This window comes from Notothenia rossii (genome assembly GCF_949606895.1).
Source record: "Notothenia rossii genome assembly, chromosome: 11".
In the NCBI taxonomy this organism is placed as follows: Eukaryota; Metazoa; Chordata; class Actinopteri; order Perciformes; family Nototheniidae; genus Notothenia; species Notothenia rossii.
This window is the reverse complement of record NC_136910.1, coordinates 48875614-48894666: the sequence shown is the minus strand read 5'-3', so window position 1 is coordinate 48894666 and position 19053 is coordinate 48875614. Positions and strand designations below refer to the sequence as shown.

General features: G+C 39.7%; 1 protein-coding gene across 2 annotated transcripts; it reads right to left on the bottom strand.

Moving 5' to 3' along the window:
* Nucleotides 1–4619: 4619 nt before the first annotated feature.
* Nucleotides 4620–17617, bottom strand: slc26a1 (solute carrier family 26 member 1). Of its 2 annotated transcripts, none has more exons than XM_079660767.1 (8): nucleotides 17488–17617; nucleotides 11779–12246; nucleotides 11260–11463; nucleotides 10853–11099; nucleotides 10469–10700; nucleotides 7619–7802; nucleotides 7123–7410; nucleotides 4620–7042 (listed from the first exon to the last, which is right to left on the bottom strand). In XM_079660767.1, the coding sequence occupies exons 2-8, from the start codon at nucleotides 12166–12168 to the stop codon at nucleotides 6461–6463; spliced, it is 2127 nt and encodes a 708-aa protein (XP_079516893.1). In that variant the 5' UTR covers nucleotides 12169–12246; nucleotides 17488–17617; the 3' UTR covers nucleotides 4620–6460. The 2 variants fall into 2 exon arrangements, with proteins under 2 accessions (XP_079516893.1, XP_079516892.1); XM_079660766.1 differs by lacking the exon at nucleotides 17488–17617 and adding an exon at nucleotides 15912–16057.
* Between the last annotated feature and the right edge of the window lie 1436 nt (nucleotides 17618–19053).

Sequence of the window (19053 nt, the reverse complement as noted above, 5' to 3'; positions counted from 1 at the left end):
GACAGTCAGCGAGGCTTCGTTTGTCATCGATGACGTCACTGGCCCAAAACGATACAAGCCTCGATACATGCTTCACAAAAAGCTTCGGGGATTACTCGACACACGCTCTGAAGCCTCGGCGCAATACGCAACATCACTACTGTTCCAATCTCCAGCATACTTGGAATTCCACAGAGGCCACGTCCTTGGTTTGGGGGTAATTTCGAGGCTGCACATGGGTAGACTTCGCGTCATTCAAATCCCCACAATGCTTTGCGCATGGACCAATTTCAAAAACCCTTGCGGAGAATGGCTGAACCGACGCAGCACAGCACACATTTAAATGTAAGTATGTAGTGGCGTAGAACATGTGTTGGTAAATATGTTACTTTGTTGCATTTGTTATCACCAAAAATGTGTTCAGTGAAAGTAAAGCAAGTTCATAATTAGATAGACATCGTGAGGTATTTATTTTCGGTACAGTTTATGTTGAAACTGTTAGAGAGAGTGGCACACTTGTTAGCCTGTTCCATTCTTCTTTGTTTTCCGAAGCCGTGGCTTGGAAGTATACTTGCTTCGTTTCTGAAGGAAGTGACTTGGAAGTATGCGACTACCAAGCCAGTCTCCTCGCGATTGAGAAACGGCCAGTGAGTTGCTCTTGGGCAGAAGAGCACACAGGATGTCACCCATTTTTGTGACGTTTTTTTTATCCATTAATGCTAGATTGTGTCGGTGTATATCATTAATGATACACCTTTTTGTTTAATCCTAATTTATTTTGTTACCCATCTTAAAACTACATATATTGGGTAAATAAAATCCTTATTTTTTTCCACTTCAACCTGCATTCCTGATTTTTGCGTACCCTGGTCCTTCACAAGGGCTTTCTGTTCAGCCAAAGTCAAATCATAGATATTTCTTAGATTAGGAAATTCATTTTCACAGCACTGTACATGTACACAATATATAAACAACAACAATAACTCAGACAACAACAGATAGTGACACATGGCGCTTCAGTAAGCACATTTTCTGTACCTACGCCCCGGATGGCAGTGGGGCGAGATACTGATCGAGTGGGTGTGTGATAATTTCTGTTGTGGTGCGTGAGATGGCTCTGTTGTTAAGCACTGTGAGGTTGGGCGTTGGGAGTCCAATTATACTGGCAGTGGTGTTGGCGATGTGTGTGAGTTTGACGTGGTTGGTTGGTGACAGTGAGCATAGTGAACTCACTTCAGTAAGCATTTTAAAATGACATGCTTGTTAAACACATGGAACTCCTGATGACTCAGAAGGTTATAGGTTAAATCACTATAACAGTGTCGTTCTGAAGCCTGAAACACATCCTTCTTTCTCTTACCAAAGTCAGGTTTCTGAAAAACAAATAAATCTTACAAAAGTTTTGTAATTTGATTCCTGTCTGAGGGCAAAGCTGTAATCCAGAATGACTGCTGTGTTTCCCCTGTGGCTTTGGTAGCATGATAGTTATGTTTGAAAATGATATACTATCACTAAATCACCTCACAATGCTATAATGAATATTTTTGCAAAGTTTCTGACAAAGTAATGATTAAAAATCATCATAATATAGCTAGCTTGTACTTGATTTTACTAGAATGAACCATAGATTATATGGCAGCAATGACACGTGCATGACCTTACTTTTACCTTTATTTTAACTTATTTAATCATTGACACCCTGTTAAAGACAGACAGCTGACTGTTAGTATTCTCAAGGTTAATAAATAAAAGATATACCTGAATGTGTAACTATGCTATAGATAATTACATATACTGTATATATGTACGTTTTTCTGCTGTCGAGACAGAGAGCCGCATGCAATGCTGTTAGTGCTATCATTCAGAATGACTGACTAGCAATATATTATGTAAGTACTGTAGTTGAAAGTATAATAATTATGTTAGCAAATAATAGCCATCTGCATATTACATCACGGACTAATGGATAGCTGTGTGGAGCCTGACACAGCAGCACAGTCAGTGTTTACTGCTAAAGCTGCTCAGGTTAACTGAAACATCACATATCAAGTAATGGTGAACTTTTATTTGGAAGACTTTACATCTATTTAAAATCTTGAAAATAATGGCAATATCTTTTATATTTTTACAAATAGATATACAGTGGGGCAAAAAAGTATTTAGTCAGCCACCAATTGTGCAAGTTCTCCCACTTAAAAAGATGAGAGAGGCCTGTAATTTTTCATTCTAGGCATACCTCAACTATGAGAGACAAAATGAGAAGAAAAAAAAAATCCAGAAAATCACATTGCCTGATTTTTAAAGACTTTATTTGCAAATTATGGTAGAACATAAGTATTTGGTCAATAACAAAGGTTCATCTCAATACTTTGTTATATACCCTTTGTTGGCAATGACAGAAGTCAAACGTTTTCTGTAAGTCTTCACAAGGTGTTCACACACTGTTGCTGGTATTTTGGCCCATTCCTCCATGCAGATCTCCTCTAGAGCAGTGATGTTTTGGGGCTGTCGCTGGGCAACACGGACTTTCAACTCCCTCCAAAGATTTTCTATGGGGTTGAGATCTGGAGACTGGCTAGGCCACTCCAGGACCTTGAAATGCTTCTTACGAAGCCACTCCTTCGTTGCCCAGGCGGTGTGTTTGGAATCATTGTCATGCTGAAAGGCCCAGCCACGTTTCATCTTCAATGCCCTTGCTGATGGAAGGAGGTTGTCCCTGAAAATCTCACGATACATGGCCCCATTCATTCTTTCCTTTACACGGATCAGTCGTCCTGGTCCCTTTGCAGAAAAACAGCCCCAAAGCATGATGTTTCCCCCCCCCCATGTTTCACAGTAGGTATGGTGTTCTTTGGATGCAACTCAGCATTCTTTCTCCTCCAAACACGTCTAGTTGAGTTTTTACCAAAAAGTTCTATTTTGGTTTCATCTGACCATATGACATTCTCCCAATCCTCTTCTGGATCATCTAAATGCTCTCTAGCAAACTTCAGACGGGCCTGGACATGTACTGGCTTAAGCAGGGGGACACGTCTGGCACTGCAGGATTTGAGTCCCTGGCGGCGTAGCGTGTTACTGATGGTAGCCTTTGTTACTTTGGTCCCAGCTCTCTGCAGGTCATTGACTAGGTCCCCCCGTGTGGTTCTGGCATTTTTGCTCACCGTTCTTGTGATCATTTTGACCCCACGGGGTGAGATCTTGCGTGGAGCCCCAGATCAAGGTAGATTATCAGTGGTCTTGTATGTCTTCCATTTTCTAATAATTGCTCCCACAGTTGATTTCTTCACACCAAGCTGCTTACCTATTGCAGATTCAGTCTTCCCAGCCTGGTGCAGGTCTACAATTTTGTTTCTGGTGTCCTTTTACAGCTCTTTGGTCTTGGCCATAGTGGAGTTTGGAGTGTGACTGTTTGAGGTTGTGGACAGGTGTCTTTTATACTGATAACGAGTTCAAACAGGTGCCATTAATACAGTTAACGAGTGGAGGACAGAGGAGGCTCTTAAAGAAGAAGTTACAGGTCTGTGAGAGCCAGAAATCTTGTTTGTTTGGAGGTGACCAAATACTTATTTTACCGAGGAATTTACCAATTAATTCATTAAAAATCCTACAATGTGATTTCCTGGATTCTTTCTCCCCATTCTGTCTCTCATAGTTGAAGTGTACCTAGGATGACAATGACAGGCCTCTCTCATCTTTTTAAGTGGGAGAACTTGCACAATTGGTGGCTGACTAAATACTTTTTTGCCCCACTGTATAACCTTATAGTCTAGCAGCAAGTCCTCAAAAAAGGCTTTAGTTTTCGAGATACCCCTACCCGAGGTAGAGCAAATGACAACAATGATTTTTCTTATCTTTAGGGTCTCCCATTATTTAATTAATCACCAAATAGTCAGACAATTATTGAACTAAAAAAAAATAGTGGCTTTTTGGTCACCTTTCCCACATTCGGCCTGGTCTAATTTGGCTCTTTTTCAGGGATTGGGGTAGTTCTAAAGAACAACCAAAAAAACATTTTTTCCCCCAAAATAAAATTTGACAATAATCAATTTCATTAATGGGAGACCCTAAAGATAAGAAAAATCATTGTTGTGTTTTGTTCTACCTCGGGTAGGGGTATCTCAAAATCTGAGGGCCCTTCCTCCTAGACTATTAGATAGTTTGTGTCTTTTACATTGTTTTCAGTTTCTGTCATTTATTATTGTCAACTTTTTTTTTTACTCTTAGTGTCACTGTAAACATAACCATATAAACTGATTACATCGAGGTCTGTGGATTATCCATACTAACAACAGTATTATTAAATGATAGATTGTGAATGAATCTTTCAAAATTAACTTAAAAATAATACTTTAACGTTTTTGGTCTTAAAACCAAAACACAAGCTTTCAGAGGCTAACACAATCCTTAGAGCTGAAGCAACAAAACGTTTACTCATACCAATAACACACTCACAGACACAATATCTTTCCTAAAAACTAGTCGGTTTAATTCAAGTATTGAACATTAAGGCAGTACTCATATATGGTTGTTGAATGTCAACACTGTCAATAATGAAGGTCAAGCAGACTTCCCCTAAAACATGATTCAATCACTATCACAGTGAAATTAATACACTAAAAAAAGGTTTGATGGCAAACAAGTGTATGAAAAATACATTTTATTAAAATGGCAGTTCATCAACATTTAACACAGACATGTTAATCTTAAAATAAAACTACATACTTTTTTGATGTATTCCAAAAGTTAGTCTACTTTCAAAACCGTGTTATTATTTTACCTTACGTTTTGTACTAAGCAGCAACAGGATGAAAGACATGAGGGAAAACAATGATTTAATAGAGACACAGTGTTTGCTTATTTTGCAAGTAATAAAACATTTGATTAAATAAACTAGTGGTAGCAAGCAGCAATCCCCTCTTTCTAGTGATCATACTGTATGGCATTGTTAGCTGCCATCAGAAATAAAAAATAAAAATAAACGACTTGCATACAGCACCTGAAAAGACATCATAAATGTGTTGGAGTCTTTTATTTTTACGAGAACAGATGTAGAAAACATTTCTATCATTGGTTGGTGATCAGGGCAAGAGTACATGTATGTTTTAATGATCCCAGGTATGATAACAAAGTACTCAGTCCTCCTGATTCACTTTAAGCTTCTATTCCTGCCACGAAAAAAGTGTTTCAGCTTCAAGTCAGGAAGAGTTTAGCTGGCCTTTAAGATATTATATTGAGGTCCAATGTGATAGTTGGCACTTCAGGAAATACAGCTGATAGTGGATGGAGCTTCACGTCTTAACTCTTGACTCTGGATTGGAGCCATTTGGACTCCAGACAAAGTCTTGAAGTGATATAAAAAGTAAAAACTGCTTTCATTGCAAAGACCGCTGTTCTTGACAGTGTTATATGACTGTGATGTCCCTGTGGGTTGATCTAGATAGGGGCCGTTTCTCAATCGCGAGTACACCTGCTGCAGAGCAACTATTTCAAGTATACTACGTCATCGAGTGGCGCCGAAGGACTGTTTAAATGCATGTTAAATGCCCAGCATTCTGCGCCACTCTATGACATAGTATACTTGAAATAGTTGCTCTGCAGCATGTGTACTCGCAATTGAGAAACGGCCAGGGTGTGGGTGTGGCTGTCTTGATTGCCTTGATTGCAGTAACTCTGATGCCCTGCAGCTATTTAAAAGCCTCTGCTCCTCTCTGTCTTCCCTCTGCTTTCTCCTACAGGCACCCGGTTCGGTTGAGTATGTTATTGGTTATTTCAGTTGTTTTACTTTGTGCACCTCAACACCCTCACACATACATGTTCATGCAATCCTCACCCTGCATTGGACGATAAAGACAAACACACATTTTGCTGACAATCCAGTGATGGTAGCACTTCCACTGCGTCTGTTAAGGCAGGCTGCTATCACCCGAGTGGTTATCAGACTCCTGCTTCCTAAGGTCTGTCATAAAAGCTGGGGGTGTGAAAAATCCTCATCAGTCTATTTAAAGTGTTTTTTTTAAAAATAAGGCCAGTTAAAGTGTTACCTTAATCAGTTACATTACTGATACCACTGACGTTCAAACCTCATGCTTTACTTGTTTTGCACTTGATTAATTTGGCTAATTTGAATCACTTGCTTTAATAAACATATTTTTCTAACCGTTGATAGGGTGTGTCTCCTCTTTGTTGTGGCCTTTTGAGCCAGGTCATAACAATGACATACCCAGTTATTAATTAGGAACTTAATAGGAACTAACCTGTTAGTTATTCTAGTTATTATTTGACTATGTTGAACCCTGTACCATTTGCATCTCCTGTACTGAAAATGTGCTGGATGCCACAAAGCCTGGTTTGCAGTTGTCTTGCAATCCCTACTTGAATTTTCTTGGACTAAACTTGTAAAAGGCTGCCTCAAAGCAACCTAATGCAGAATTGTTTTAGAGGACAAGATGGCATACCAAAATTGCCTCTCCTTCGACCTTCTCTACACCCCAGAGTCTTCAGACCTGCTCTCTGCTGCTGCGTATGAATCTTTTGCATGAACAACTGCAGCGTGAACTGTATGAAACAACCGACTGCTCATGTCTTTGTCATTTTTCCCAAAGAATTGTCCCTTCTGTAGGAGATCAATGACTGAGGTGTTACAATTTGCGAGGAGCACATTCACCCTTATCTCTCCATATTCCTTGACCAGCCCTTCAAAAGTGGCCATGCCTGTGGAGTCTATGAATGGGATGGCGGAGCAGTCTAAAACTATCGTGTGGAAATCCAGTTCTCTTTCGACAAGTCCAATGACAACCTCGCCATTGCTTTTATCTCCATTCGCCTTTATCTGCTTCGAAGACATCTCTTTAGCCTTCTTCTCTTCCTTTCTCCTCTTAGTCAGCTCCAGGAAAGGTTCAACTCCGACAGCTTTGTAGAGAGATCTGAGGAATGAGTCCTTGTTGGCGTAATACAGAGGAGCCTGGAAGCGAAAGATCTGAACCCGGGGTGGTGGCATGAGGTTCTTGTACTCTTCCACATCTTCGTAAAGATCGACGTCACTGGCCTTGCCAAGGAGAGAGACCTGATACCGGACATCAGAATAAATGAGATTATGAAATTACAAGGCCAGTGTTTGTAATTATTATCAGGTCCATTACTCACCTTGGGGTTCTGGGTCTTATAGATTACGCAGATCATAGAAAACACTACCCCGACCACAAGACCAATCTCCACACTGATCAGAGTCGTGGCGAACATGGCGACCAGCCAAACAATACCGTCATCTCGGCTAGCACGCAACTTTGCCGGGACATCCGTAAACTTCCTCAGTGCCCCCCGAAGGCTAACAATGATGATACAGGCAAGAACGCACTTCTGGAGAGCGTAGAAGTAAGGCGCGAAGAAGAGGAGGACAAGAAGGACGACCAGGGCGCTAATCAGACTGGATATCTGAGTGAGGAGCAGAAACATAGAGATTTTTTAGCGAGAGAAAGTTAACATTAACAGATACAATACTACTATATTGGCTTCTGCCGGGATTCTACAACTCAGGATAAACTTCAGTGATTTTTATGAAACCATTTCCTCAGGCAAGTAAAGCCAGAACTTGCCATCAACTCCAAAAAGGACAAACCATTTTCCAAAGTATATTATTCACCTGTGTTTGGCAGCCTGTTGAGTCCTTCACCATAGTTTTTGCCAACGCAGCACTGGTGGTGAAGCAGTGGAAGAAGGAAGGGATGATGTTGCAAAAGCTGATGGCCAGCATCTCCTGGTTGGGACGGACTGTATATCCGTTCTTCTTAGCAAACATCTCGGACAGTGACACCGTGAAGGCAAAACTACAAGATAAAATGAAAGTTTGTTTATACATTGACATTGAGTTGCCCTGATAAGCACGTTAACCTGTTAAGCCCGGGAGCCCCAACATCTTGCAAGAAACAGCGTCTGAGGGCTTCTTAACATTTAACAACTACGAATGTGTCATACCCACTTAACGGGAAGAAACTCAGCTACCTGACGATATGAACCATTTTTACCCAAACAAAACACAAGTCTAACGCTGAGCCTCTGAATTAGCATTAAGCGAAAGAGTGCTAACGCACTTAGTACATAACTCACGGTAGAAATATTTTATACTTCATCAGATCTGCACAAACTAGATATCCAGTGGCGACTCGTCATCATTATTTGCATTACTTTCTGTGCCCCACCTAGTGTCAGCAGAAAGTAATGCAAACAATAATTCCCAAAATATGCAAAAAATATTTTAAGATCATGTTTAGTCATCTAATTCTTCTGTACATTGTTGTTTTAGTCTGCGTTCTTCTAATTAGTGTCTACAGTGTGCCTATTGAGCCGTGTAGAGCGATGTGGGGCAAGGACCTCTCTCTGCTGTTAAAATGAACGGGTGCTGTAAAAACTACACTGCACATGCTCAGTCTTTTTCTATTAAATGTGTGCGGCAAAAGAATAATCACCATAGGGGCACTGTGCTGCCATACCCACCAAACGTCATCTCATAATTCAGAGAGCTGATTGGCTGTAAGTACGTGTGCCACGAAAAGTTTAAATGAAGAGGAAGACGAGAGAGAGCAGCTTATAGCGATTAAAATCTGTAAAACGGATAGAAAATGAATGAAGTTGACCATCTACTTCAGCTTTGGTAAGTTCATTCGATGTCATATCTTTTGTTGATCTTCTGTGTTTTGCCTATAGGCTATTGCTCTGCTGGATTGATTGATATTGTGACCTCATGAGTGTCTTGTGTTTTCATTATACCCCCCCCCCCCCCATCTTTCTATCGGAACCATGGATAGCCTACAGCTATTTGTTTACGTGTTTTAAAAAAGCACCAGAAGCTAATACACATCTAAGTTGTTCGTGCCCCACCACTTTTGTACATATAAAAACGCCACTGTAAATATCGCATGAAAGCTGAGATTCCACAGATTCCAATGGTATAAGTATCATCACTGTGCGACCAAAACTCTCGGCAGTGAAAGCAAGCAAAGACAACACACAACTTAGCTTTACGGGGCTAAAACGGCAAATACTTCTTACCGTTGCTGTTTTCTGATCAAAAGTTGTGTTTAATGGCATTACATCACTTAAAAACGCTTCTGAAGGTTAATCCAATGTCTCTGTGCCACTTTGAAATGATTATTGATAATCCATCCTCATATTTATGTCAATAAACTGAGTTTTCATATAGAGTTTTTCATATAGCTTCCGGTTTTGGTCATGCTGGCTGTGCATCACTCTCATTCACCAATAGTATTGTTTAGATGGTTTTCGGAACTTCCCCTCGATTTTATTGGCTCTAACGGTCCAAAAGTGGTGTCAATCATCAAAATCGACCGATGGGTTCCAGAGATATGGCAAATACACCCAAATGACCACAGAGGTGTTTTGTTTTCTAAACCTCTCTAAAAAAGGTGACATTTCACTTGTTTCGCATCAATCTTGATACAGGGTACTTATTATATGTTATAGTTCGGATTCCTAAAGCTTTTTGTCTACTATCCCATCATTCAAGGGTGGTTTTCACTATAAGTAATGGGTTTTTTTTTGACGAAAACTATCATTTAATTTTTTTTACTATCTTCAATCTGAGTTTACTTTAAAATAAAAACATCTATATTGATTCTGACTCTTCTACATCCAACTCACAGATGTATCATTGCTTTCAGAAAAAAGACTATTAATGTACCCCTTTTAGAAGCGAAGGTAGAGTCATTTGTTCTGAAAAATGTCATGTTCGAGTCTGAAACCTGAAAAGCAGGCTCAGGGCTAAACAGGTTAAGACCGTTTTAGACCATGAATTTACGGCACACTTTCTCAAACCTCTTTAAACTAAATAAATTGTTGTCTCCAAAGGACATGACACTAATTAAAGAGTCACAGGACATAAGATATAGTGGAGGAAATGTCGGTAGCACTTTACATAAGACTACCCTTATAAAGGGTTTACGAATAGTTTGTAATTCATTTATTAATTAGGTTGTGAACACTTTATAAATCATTAATAAGCTTTTATAAGACATGAGATAAACAGGGCAACTGTGACCGGTTGCTTGCCGAATAGAGAGCCAACATTTATCTGTACTGCTAAGCCTTATATTGGCTACTTAGCTTACTTGGTCTTCATCAGCCAGCATCCTTGGTATCTGTTGCTCACTGAGTTGATTCAAACTAAGTAGCCAATATAAGGCCTTGCCAAATAGTGAGCTTGTGTTGATGTATGGAAACTATGTTAGAACTGGTTTATAAATGGTTCTTAATGATTAATAAGGTGTTTACAACCTAATTCATAACATAATTATAACTCTTTATGAATCCTTTATAAGGGTAGTCTTATTGTAAACTGGTACTGTGTGGTTATTTTGGTGCAAATAGAAAATGAGGTGTCCCCAGAAGATAATCCAGCTACAAAATTGCATTTGTAACAACACAGATAAGAGACACATTTAGAAGCAAACATGTTGTTGGATGTGTTGGACATTACCTAATGACTGCAAGAGGAATGGCATCCAGTGCCAACCGTGGCATCAGAGTAAAGCTGGGCACCTGAGGAGGAATGAACCCTGTGGGGATGTGACCGGAAACGCTGGAGCCATATTTGCTGTTCAGATCCCCAAAATGACTAGCCAAAGTAGCTCCTGCCACTATAATCAGCTCAGTCGGGAAAGGGATCTTAAGACGATCCTTGTAGCGCTCCTGGATCTCCTTTCCTGCCACTAAAATAAAAAATGTGTCATTCTTTGTTAAAGAAAATTAAGAATGAGCTTTTTAGGCTTTTAAAAATGTCCCCAGGTATTGTAGTATCATTACAGCCCACGAGGCATGTTTATTATAACTAAGAATCTGATGGGAAATGTATAAAATATACCTAATATAGAGATACAGATTGCACTAGTGATGAGGTCACACAGGTTGGTGTTATGAATGTTGGCAAAGATGTTGAACCAGGTGACGACAACTGTGCCGTAGCCTTGGTGACGGGGGATCTTTATGCCCAACAGGTATTTAGCCTGTACGGTGAGGATGGTGAAAGAGGCTCCCGTAGCAAAACCATCAAGCATGGGTGACGAAAGGTAAACGGAGACGAAGCCTAGTCGAAACACGGCCATAAGGAGCTGGTGAGGAGATTAGAAAAAGAAGAGGAGAGGAAGAAGAAAAAAGAGGGAGATAATGATGAAAGGATGGACTTGCGAACATTGTAAAGACAAAAAAAAGAACCCATCCATCCATTCCATATATTTACAAGAAGTCAATAATTGCTCCTGCATCCATTACCTGATAGACGCCAACCATGAATGTTAGGGCAGTAGCGATGGAGATGGAGTAACAGTCCTTCCCACACAGCACACCCATTAGCTCCACACTGTGAGGTGAACCAATTGTCAGATTAGAGGCGAGGGAGGCATTTAACACCAGGCCAGAAGCTTTGGAGTCTTCATTGAGGTCAAATCCTGCCAGGAACATCTCCTTATTTACCACCTTCAGGCAAGAAATGAAACGGACGTTTGTTAATAAAACTCTTAATTAAACCTTCCTCAGTAGCGTTATGTGAACAATGATTTCTCAAGGGACCTCTTCCCATTGACAGGTATTGGAAGTGCCAATTCATTTAGATTTGCTCTTTCTTGGCCCATTCAACATCGATCCACCAAAATTCATGAAAATTTGAAATTGTATTTAGCCGTAACCCTCTTGATACAATCAGATAAAGTGAACCAAAGACCTTGGTGGTTAAGAAATAGAAAAATTATGAATCACCATTCCATTAAAGACCTAAATTGTGTGATCCATTACCTGTCCAACCATGAGGCTCATGAGGCTGAAGATCCCCACAGAGACATGTCTAGACGTCCCCATGAGGAAGTAGATGATGTTGGCGTAAAAAGAGGTGTATAAACCATAGATGGGCGGCACTCCTGCCAGCAGACAGTAGGCGATGGCCTGTGGTACCAAGATGATTCCAACGATGACCCCGGACATCAAATCGCCCAAGACGTACTCTTTGAGCTTGTATTTAGGCAGCCAGCGAACAACAGGGAAGAATCCGGTGAGGGTGGATCGAACTTTTGGTACGGAGCAGGTCACGCCATGCTTCAGCTTGGATTTGAGGACTGAAACTGTGGTCTGTCGCTGGCGAACCCGACGTTCCAGGACGGGTGGCGGGACCTTGGTGACCTCCTCCATGGTCTTGGGTGGGAAGAAGGGGCAGAAGGCGAAAGGGAAGGGAATTGGATAATGGGGTCAGCTGTGCTCCTGCACGATCTAGGAAAAAGAAGGGAGGAGGATATGCAGGACAGACAGGGAAAAGGAATCAGTGATTATCAGTGGAGATTACTTCAGTCAATAGATATAATACTTTGTCTTCCTGTTAGGTCACTTTCACAATATAGTTGAATACGGAGGCATCTAGACATTAACTTTACCGTGTAGGGGCAGTGCTACTTCCATATTTTTTGTTGGTTCTTTATCTTTTAAACTTCTCTATCAGCCCTTTGAGTGAATGTTCAATCTGGATTGCTGATTAAGTGTTTAATGGGAAAGTCTTTCATGTTCCAAACCCTATGGACAACTAAAACTATTTCCAAAGACACCTGTCCTGTTAAACATCAATAAAAAGTTACAGAACACATTTCATGACGATACAGCACATTTCATGGTAAGGATAACGGTTTTACAGTTGATCCGGTTTTAATGACCTCCCTTTCCCAGAGCCCAGGTTAGTCAGTAACTGAGACATCCAACGAGACAATCATAGGAAAGAGTGTATCTCAGTCATCAACACTGCAAGTATATGATTTGTATACAATTAGATTAGATAGAACTTCATTAATCTCGAAGGAAATTCTTTTTGCCGGGTTGCTCCAAAATTACAATACAGATAATACTATACATCTTAATAAAAGTATGCAATATACAATAGCTCAATATACAAAGTTTTAGAGTAACGTATTACAGTGCCCCAGTAGAAAATAGGTAGGAGCCTGTGACAGTGACAAGTCATATTGCACATTCAAGTAAAATACTACATTTCAAATACTAAAAACGTACTAAATAAAAGTAGTGTTGGTATTCTGTCTGCTTTAATCCATATCTATGCCACTTGCACATGAACTGCTTCTATGTTATTACTTTTCACTATGCTGATACCATCGCAGCACTCCTCAATCGTTATCAATACTTTTAATCTTGTGTCTGATATGGTTGGTAAGATTAAGCAAGGACTATTACACGATGTCAGAGCGATGCTAAAATTAAGAAATGTATGTATAGAAAGCAAGAGAGCCCTGTCAACCTTGGGATCAATTTGGGTGATCCTTATGAAATACAAATCTCCATTGCCCTAAAATGTGGTACAGACATTAATGGTCCCCAGAGGATGAATTCTACTGACGTTGGTATCCCCTGACATTTCCTGTAATGCCACCAGCAGGTCAAAGTTTACACCTTAACCAAAGAATAATCCAAACTTCTACAGGATTGGCTCACATTTTCTACACACAAGATAACTGACATGTGCAACTCAAATCTCTCAAGTGTATAATGGGTTCCAATCCGAAAAACTAGCAAATGTTGTCAGCAATTGCAAATAAGTATGTGACATTTTAGTGGTGCACAAGTGCAGAAAGTAAGGAATTTCCGGGCACAGCTTGTCGCTTAGTCTTGTTATTTTGAAACTGCAGGAGACCACTGTGCTCTGCTATTAACTATTTACATGTATAAGAGTCAGTGGGCTGCAAAAAGATACAGAGGAGAAAGCTAGCTGTCAACATTTATTGATGTAAGATCTTAAAGAACTGTTTATTTCTTACCAATTTCATTCTTTTCTGTTCATGATAGCTTTAGATAGATAGATTTAAAGCAGTAATGTATTCTACACTTGTAACAGAGTTTAACTGTTAGGTGAAGTCCTGTTTCAGCAAGTTTCTATAGATAATTATACCATGAAACTGGTAAAATGATTTTAAAAACCCACAACTGACACTGCCTATGCAACTTACACTTCATCCAATGAAAGCAAATGTTCAACATGTGTATGGCACTCGTGTATAATGCCAGTGGGTGATGGATTATAGGAGGCCTGTCTCACAAGGTTAGCTGTTTCAGTAGCAGCTGCACCTCGGGAAAGATTACCGTAACGGAAACCATGAAGCGTTCTAAATGATGGGCTATCAGCCTCAGTCATCGCAACACTGGTATGTGCCGCGACTTCCTGTGGCACGGCTCGCTCAGACTGATATGTCAGTGGGATAAAGAATAGATGAACATCTTTTTCATGGGTGCCTAAATCAGATGGGTTGCAGTTAAATTCACCAGATTTAAGAATTCATCATTTTCTGTCTATTCTATAGATTTTTTACTCACTCTTTCTAGGTAGTTTTTTTTTTTTTAGAACAATGATTGTTTACTTTGCATGGAAATCAAGCTCAGATAAAAAATAAAGAGGCCAGCTTGTTTTAATGTTGGTCTCATAAATCCATACTGACATTTTAAAAGATAAAAGGTACGGGAGATAAATGATGCTCTTAGGTACACATAAAGTAAAAGAACATAACAAAAAAAGACCAAAGAGGTCTCCAACAAGGTTTCTTTTAAGAAGAGAAACACACAGGCCTGATTAACTGCTGAGCATCACGGGAGTCACACTGAGGACCTTTTGATACCAAATTTACTTCAGCGTCAACCCTGTAAAGTGCTGTAAAGATACTATTTAAACGGTTTCTGTGAACTGTTTCTAATCAATGTTTGGCGCCTTTAATCATGTGATAAAAGCCCCCCAACACTGCTTGTAAATTACCTGAAAGCTTCCTCCCTGTGCCTTTCATGTATAGTTAAAATATTTTTAATCAATGCATGTTAGAAGTCCAAAGGGGCGAAAGAAACTGCGTACCAACTTGCTGTAAAGGAAAGCATACGTATGATTCCTCAAATTAACATATTTTATACATTTACAACCGGTCATATTATGTCTGCAATATCAACTTTTCAATCTACTGCAACGAACAACAGTATTGGCATGCATTTTTATTTATTATTGCCATGTTCAGATAACAAAAATCTAAGAGTACTATTGTGTAAAATATCATGTATTTTAAAAACTTTGAACGTCATTCTGAGCCTTAGTTGCTGAGTCTTCAAAAAGTGCTAAACTACTGAAGCCAGGAAGACTATTGTCCATAGTTTTGTGAATTGTGAAACACAACAATAAAGATACAATATGACGTAACCATGGAAGCCGGTAGTTCCTATTCAACTTGAAAAGGGTCAACAAGAGCCTTATACTCAGCCGATGTCAAACAGTGCTCTGACGGGTGTTGATTTAGGGAACAGGTTTTGAGAAATGCAAATTATAATACAAAACCTTCAAGATAGCAGCTTTTAATAGGTTTGACATTAAAGACAAATCACAAAGTAAGCAGTGATTACTACTTGAATAAGATTTGTATTGAAAATTCAAAGTAAAAATAAAAAAAATGCTCTGAAGGCTGGAAAAAGAGCCAAACCATTGGTAATGCTCTTTAAAGAACTTCTTTTATTTTTCAGAATTCTCTCTCACAAACTGAAATCCATTAAAACTTAAATGGAAAATCCTCCTGATAGGAACATAACAGCATAATTGTAAAATATCTGCTAATCCGTACACATCCAAAAGTAGTTAATGCAATACTTGGATAATTAAGGATTGTAAAAATACTACATGAGTGAATGTTAATAGCAATGATGGCTAAACTACCTACTAAACCATGTGCATGTGTATCCTCTATGCACTGTAGACATCATTTCACCAGCAGATCATTACAAATGTGCTCAAAAGAATAAAATAATCTCCAATTAAACCCAAATCATATTTTAAGATTCTCGCCAGGAGGAATAAATACTAGCTTTGTCATTTCTTGGACACACATTATCAGTCAGTATAAGACACTCACCTGTAGAGTCACTGCCACTGAGACAAACCTTAAATCTCTGATGTGTTTAAATCAGCTCTGTGTTGATTGCCTCAACTTCTTCCTAATATATCTGCCTCTCCTCCTCTCTTAATATGTATCTGATGTCAGACAGCAGTAGTTGTGAGGGTTATCTCTGCTGGATAAATGGAGAGATAAGAGCAGCCCTTTGCTCACCCTCACTCTGGCCCCCTATTGGCTTGGTCACCAACAGTGGGTTGGGCTTGTCCACTCTTGAACCAATAGAAAGCATTTGTGTGTTTGTGTAGAGGAGGGTTAGATGTTTAATCCAGTCAATTTTTTACTCGATCATTGCTTTACGTGCCCCTGCAGTAAGCCTGGGCAAATAGGCATGGTCAAAGTGAAAATGAGTTGAGTTTGTTATACTGTTTAAATACATCCTGTGGACAGAGTTGATTACACAGCTAACGGAAGAATACACACAGATTGGGCATTAGTGTGTTAAACAATGTGACTACCAATGATTTGTACCTGTCAGGTTGAATCAAAACACTGTCATTGAATTATTCTGAACTACAGGTAACGCTTTAGCTGTGCACCAATACAAATATGATTTAGTATCTGGTCTTTTCAAAAGATAAAATGTACTGTAATTAATAAAACATAAAAAACACCTAATGTTTAATCATTTTGAAAGTTGTTTGATATTCTCACTATCAACCAACGAGGGCTAAACGTAAAACCCCTTTTGTTATTGAGCTAAATATTGCGTCTTTGAAACACATTTAATTCCAGTTTATGATTAAACATACTATATATATAATATTCCTGTTATACTTGTTTAGTTTCATTGTTTATTTTCTGTGGAAGTAGTTTGAGAGTTACTCAAAACCAGAGTTACACTTCTTGCATTTGCACACAATTACTTGACCTTTACGGGAAATTCTGTATCATTTGGAATAAAGGATACACGGACACATGGAGTTCAATGGCTGAGGTCGCTGCTGCTGCTGCTGCTGACCTTTTGGTTAAAAGCTTACCAAAACACAATGATGGGGGGTATATGGTTCATCCTTAATGCTGTAAATGTATCTATTGTCTCTATAATCAGAACTACATCCACTGTCACTGAGACACATGTGAGTCTGTGTGTGAGAGTGCAAGTGTGTGAGTGTGTCTATTATATTCTGGACTCAATGGCATCATTGTCAGGGTGAACTCATGGTAGACTCCTTCTTACACAGTTAGTCACGGTTAAGATTTGAATTACATATGTAACAGTACATAAATATCACCAGAGAGAGGGGCTGCTTTTTGGTGTGTGGTGTTCCCATGACCATATCCATGCACAGCAAGACTGGAATATGACTTCCAACATACAAAACAGGGACAAAACCAAACAACCGCATCATGTTAGGAGTTTCCGCACGTCTTGTCACATTAGTTGACCCCTCACAGTTTGAGGGGATTACTGCACTGCCTCTTTAAATCAACCGGCAGCATCATCTGTCTGCATGTTAGCTTTAAAGGCTTTATCCCCAGTCTAGCTGGATTTGTGGAGCCTTTATATTTGATTTTCTGGTCAATAAAGACTCACCCAGAGAGGGGCAGAGGAGCAAACAGGGGGCAACATCAGCCATCCCTCCCTGAGTGGTGCCTCTGCCTCCACCATCAGTCTGTTTTCCTCTACACCGCCGTGCACTCTGCTCCTCACTGTCTGCTTCCTGTATCCTTTCGCAAAGCATGATGGGAGCAGCAAACCCCCTGTCTCAGCCGAGCAGAGGGGGAGGGGAGGGAGGAGAATAGATGGAGGGAGGGAAGAGGGGTGGTTACCATGGTGACTAAACTCCTGGTGTGTGTGTGTGTGTGTGTGTGTGTGTGCGTGTGTGTGCGTGCGTGCGTGCGTGCGTGCGTGCGTGCGTGCGTGCGTGCGTGCGTGCGTGCGTGTGTGTGTGTGTGTGTGTGTGTGTGTGTGTGTGTGTGTGTGTGTGTGTGTGTGTGTGTGTGTGTGTGTGTGTGTGTGTCTGTGTGTGTTATGCATGTATATTGTTATGCACCATATCAGCAGGATAACCAGAGTCATATGACACTTTACTATCTCAAATTCTTTAAAGAGTTATTCTGGTGATAGTCTTTATAATTATAATGATCAAGAAATATCATGAAATTACAATAATATTGAGCTCCATGACGGGGTGGACATAGTTTGTAGTCACACTCGTAGCTGAATAAACCGCCATTCTTTAAGGTGTAGTGTTTAAATACAGGAGCAAGAGTCAGAAAATAATTCCCTCGATTTACCGAAAACAGGAAGTGTCGTAACTTTTGGTTGCCATGGTTTTAGTATCAGCATCATTTGCAAGCTGCTTTTCAAGGTGGCATTTTTCCTATTTTTTTTGTAAGCTTCTTCCTGTTTTTAACTCTGGTTATTATTACTGGCTTGGTTTATACAACAATTCACCATCAAATTAACAATTTTCCTGAATAAAGGGTGTGTTTTAGATACAGTACAATCTAACCTTCAACTAGTTATGGTCTGTATGAAAATATTAAATGTCTATCTTAGTGATCAACCAACTGTTTGTGCAGGTAAAGTCGCACAGGACTTACATGCGTACAAATCATCAGTTATCAATATTGCCTGGGTGTTGGAGGGTTGGATTACTACTTCCTGCTGAATATTTTTGGTTGGCACTATGGTGAACCCTCTATGCAAACGTGCTGTCATTGCATTAGGCCACAGTTAGTGAGTCGAGTGGAGCATTTAACATCTAAAGAGAAAGACATTTCCCTGGATTTGGCAGCGAAGATGAGCTAGACAGAGAATTAATGGGATTTAAATTAACCAGTGATGAGATTTATATGAATACAATTGTATTAATCACTTCATATAGATATCGCATTATCCAGTATCTGTGGAAGTATCAGGTGTGAAACCTTTAAAGGTGAATTTGGCAGACCTTCTCCGAACACAGATAGGACGTTAGTTCCTGATAACCCTGTGACAATAACACCACTTAACCTTCTCTTCTACCCAACAAATTCCCTAGGTTTACAAGGAAACAGCAAACACTGAACACAATAGTTTATTTATTTCACTTATTATTAACCCCTTTGGTTACTTGTCTGTCAAGGACAGTACATGTTTTGGGAAGATTAGTTG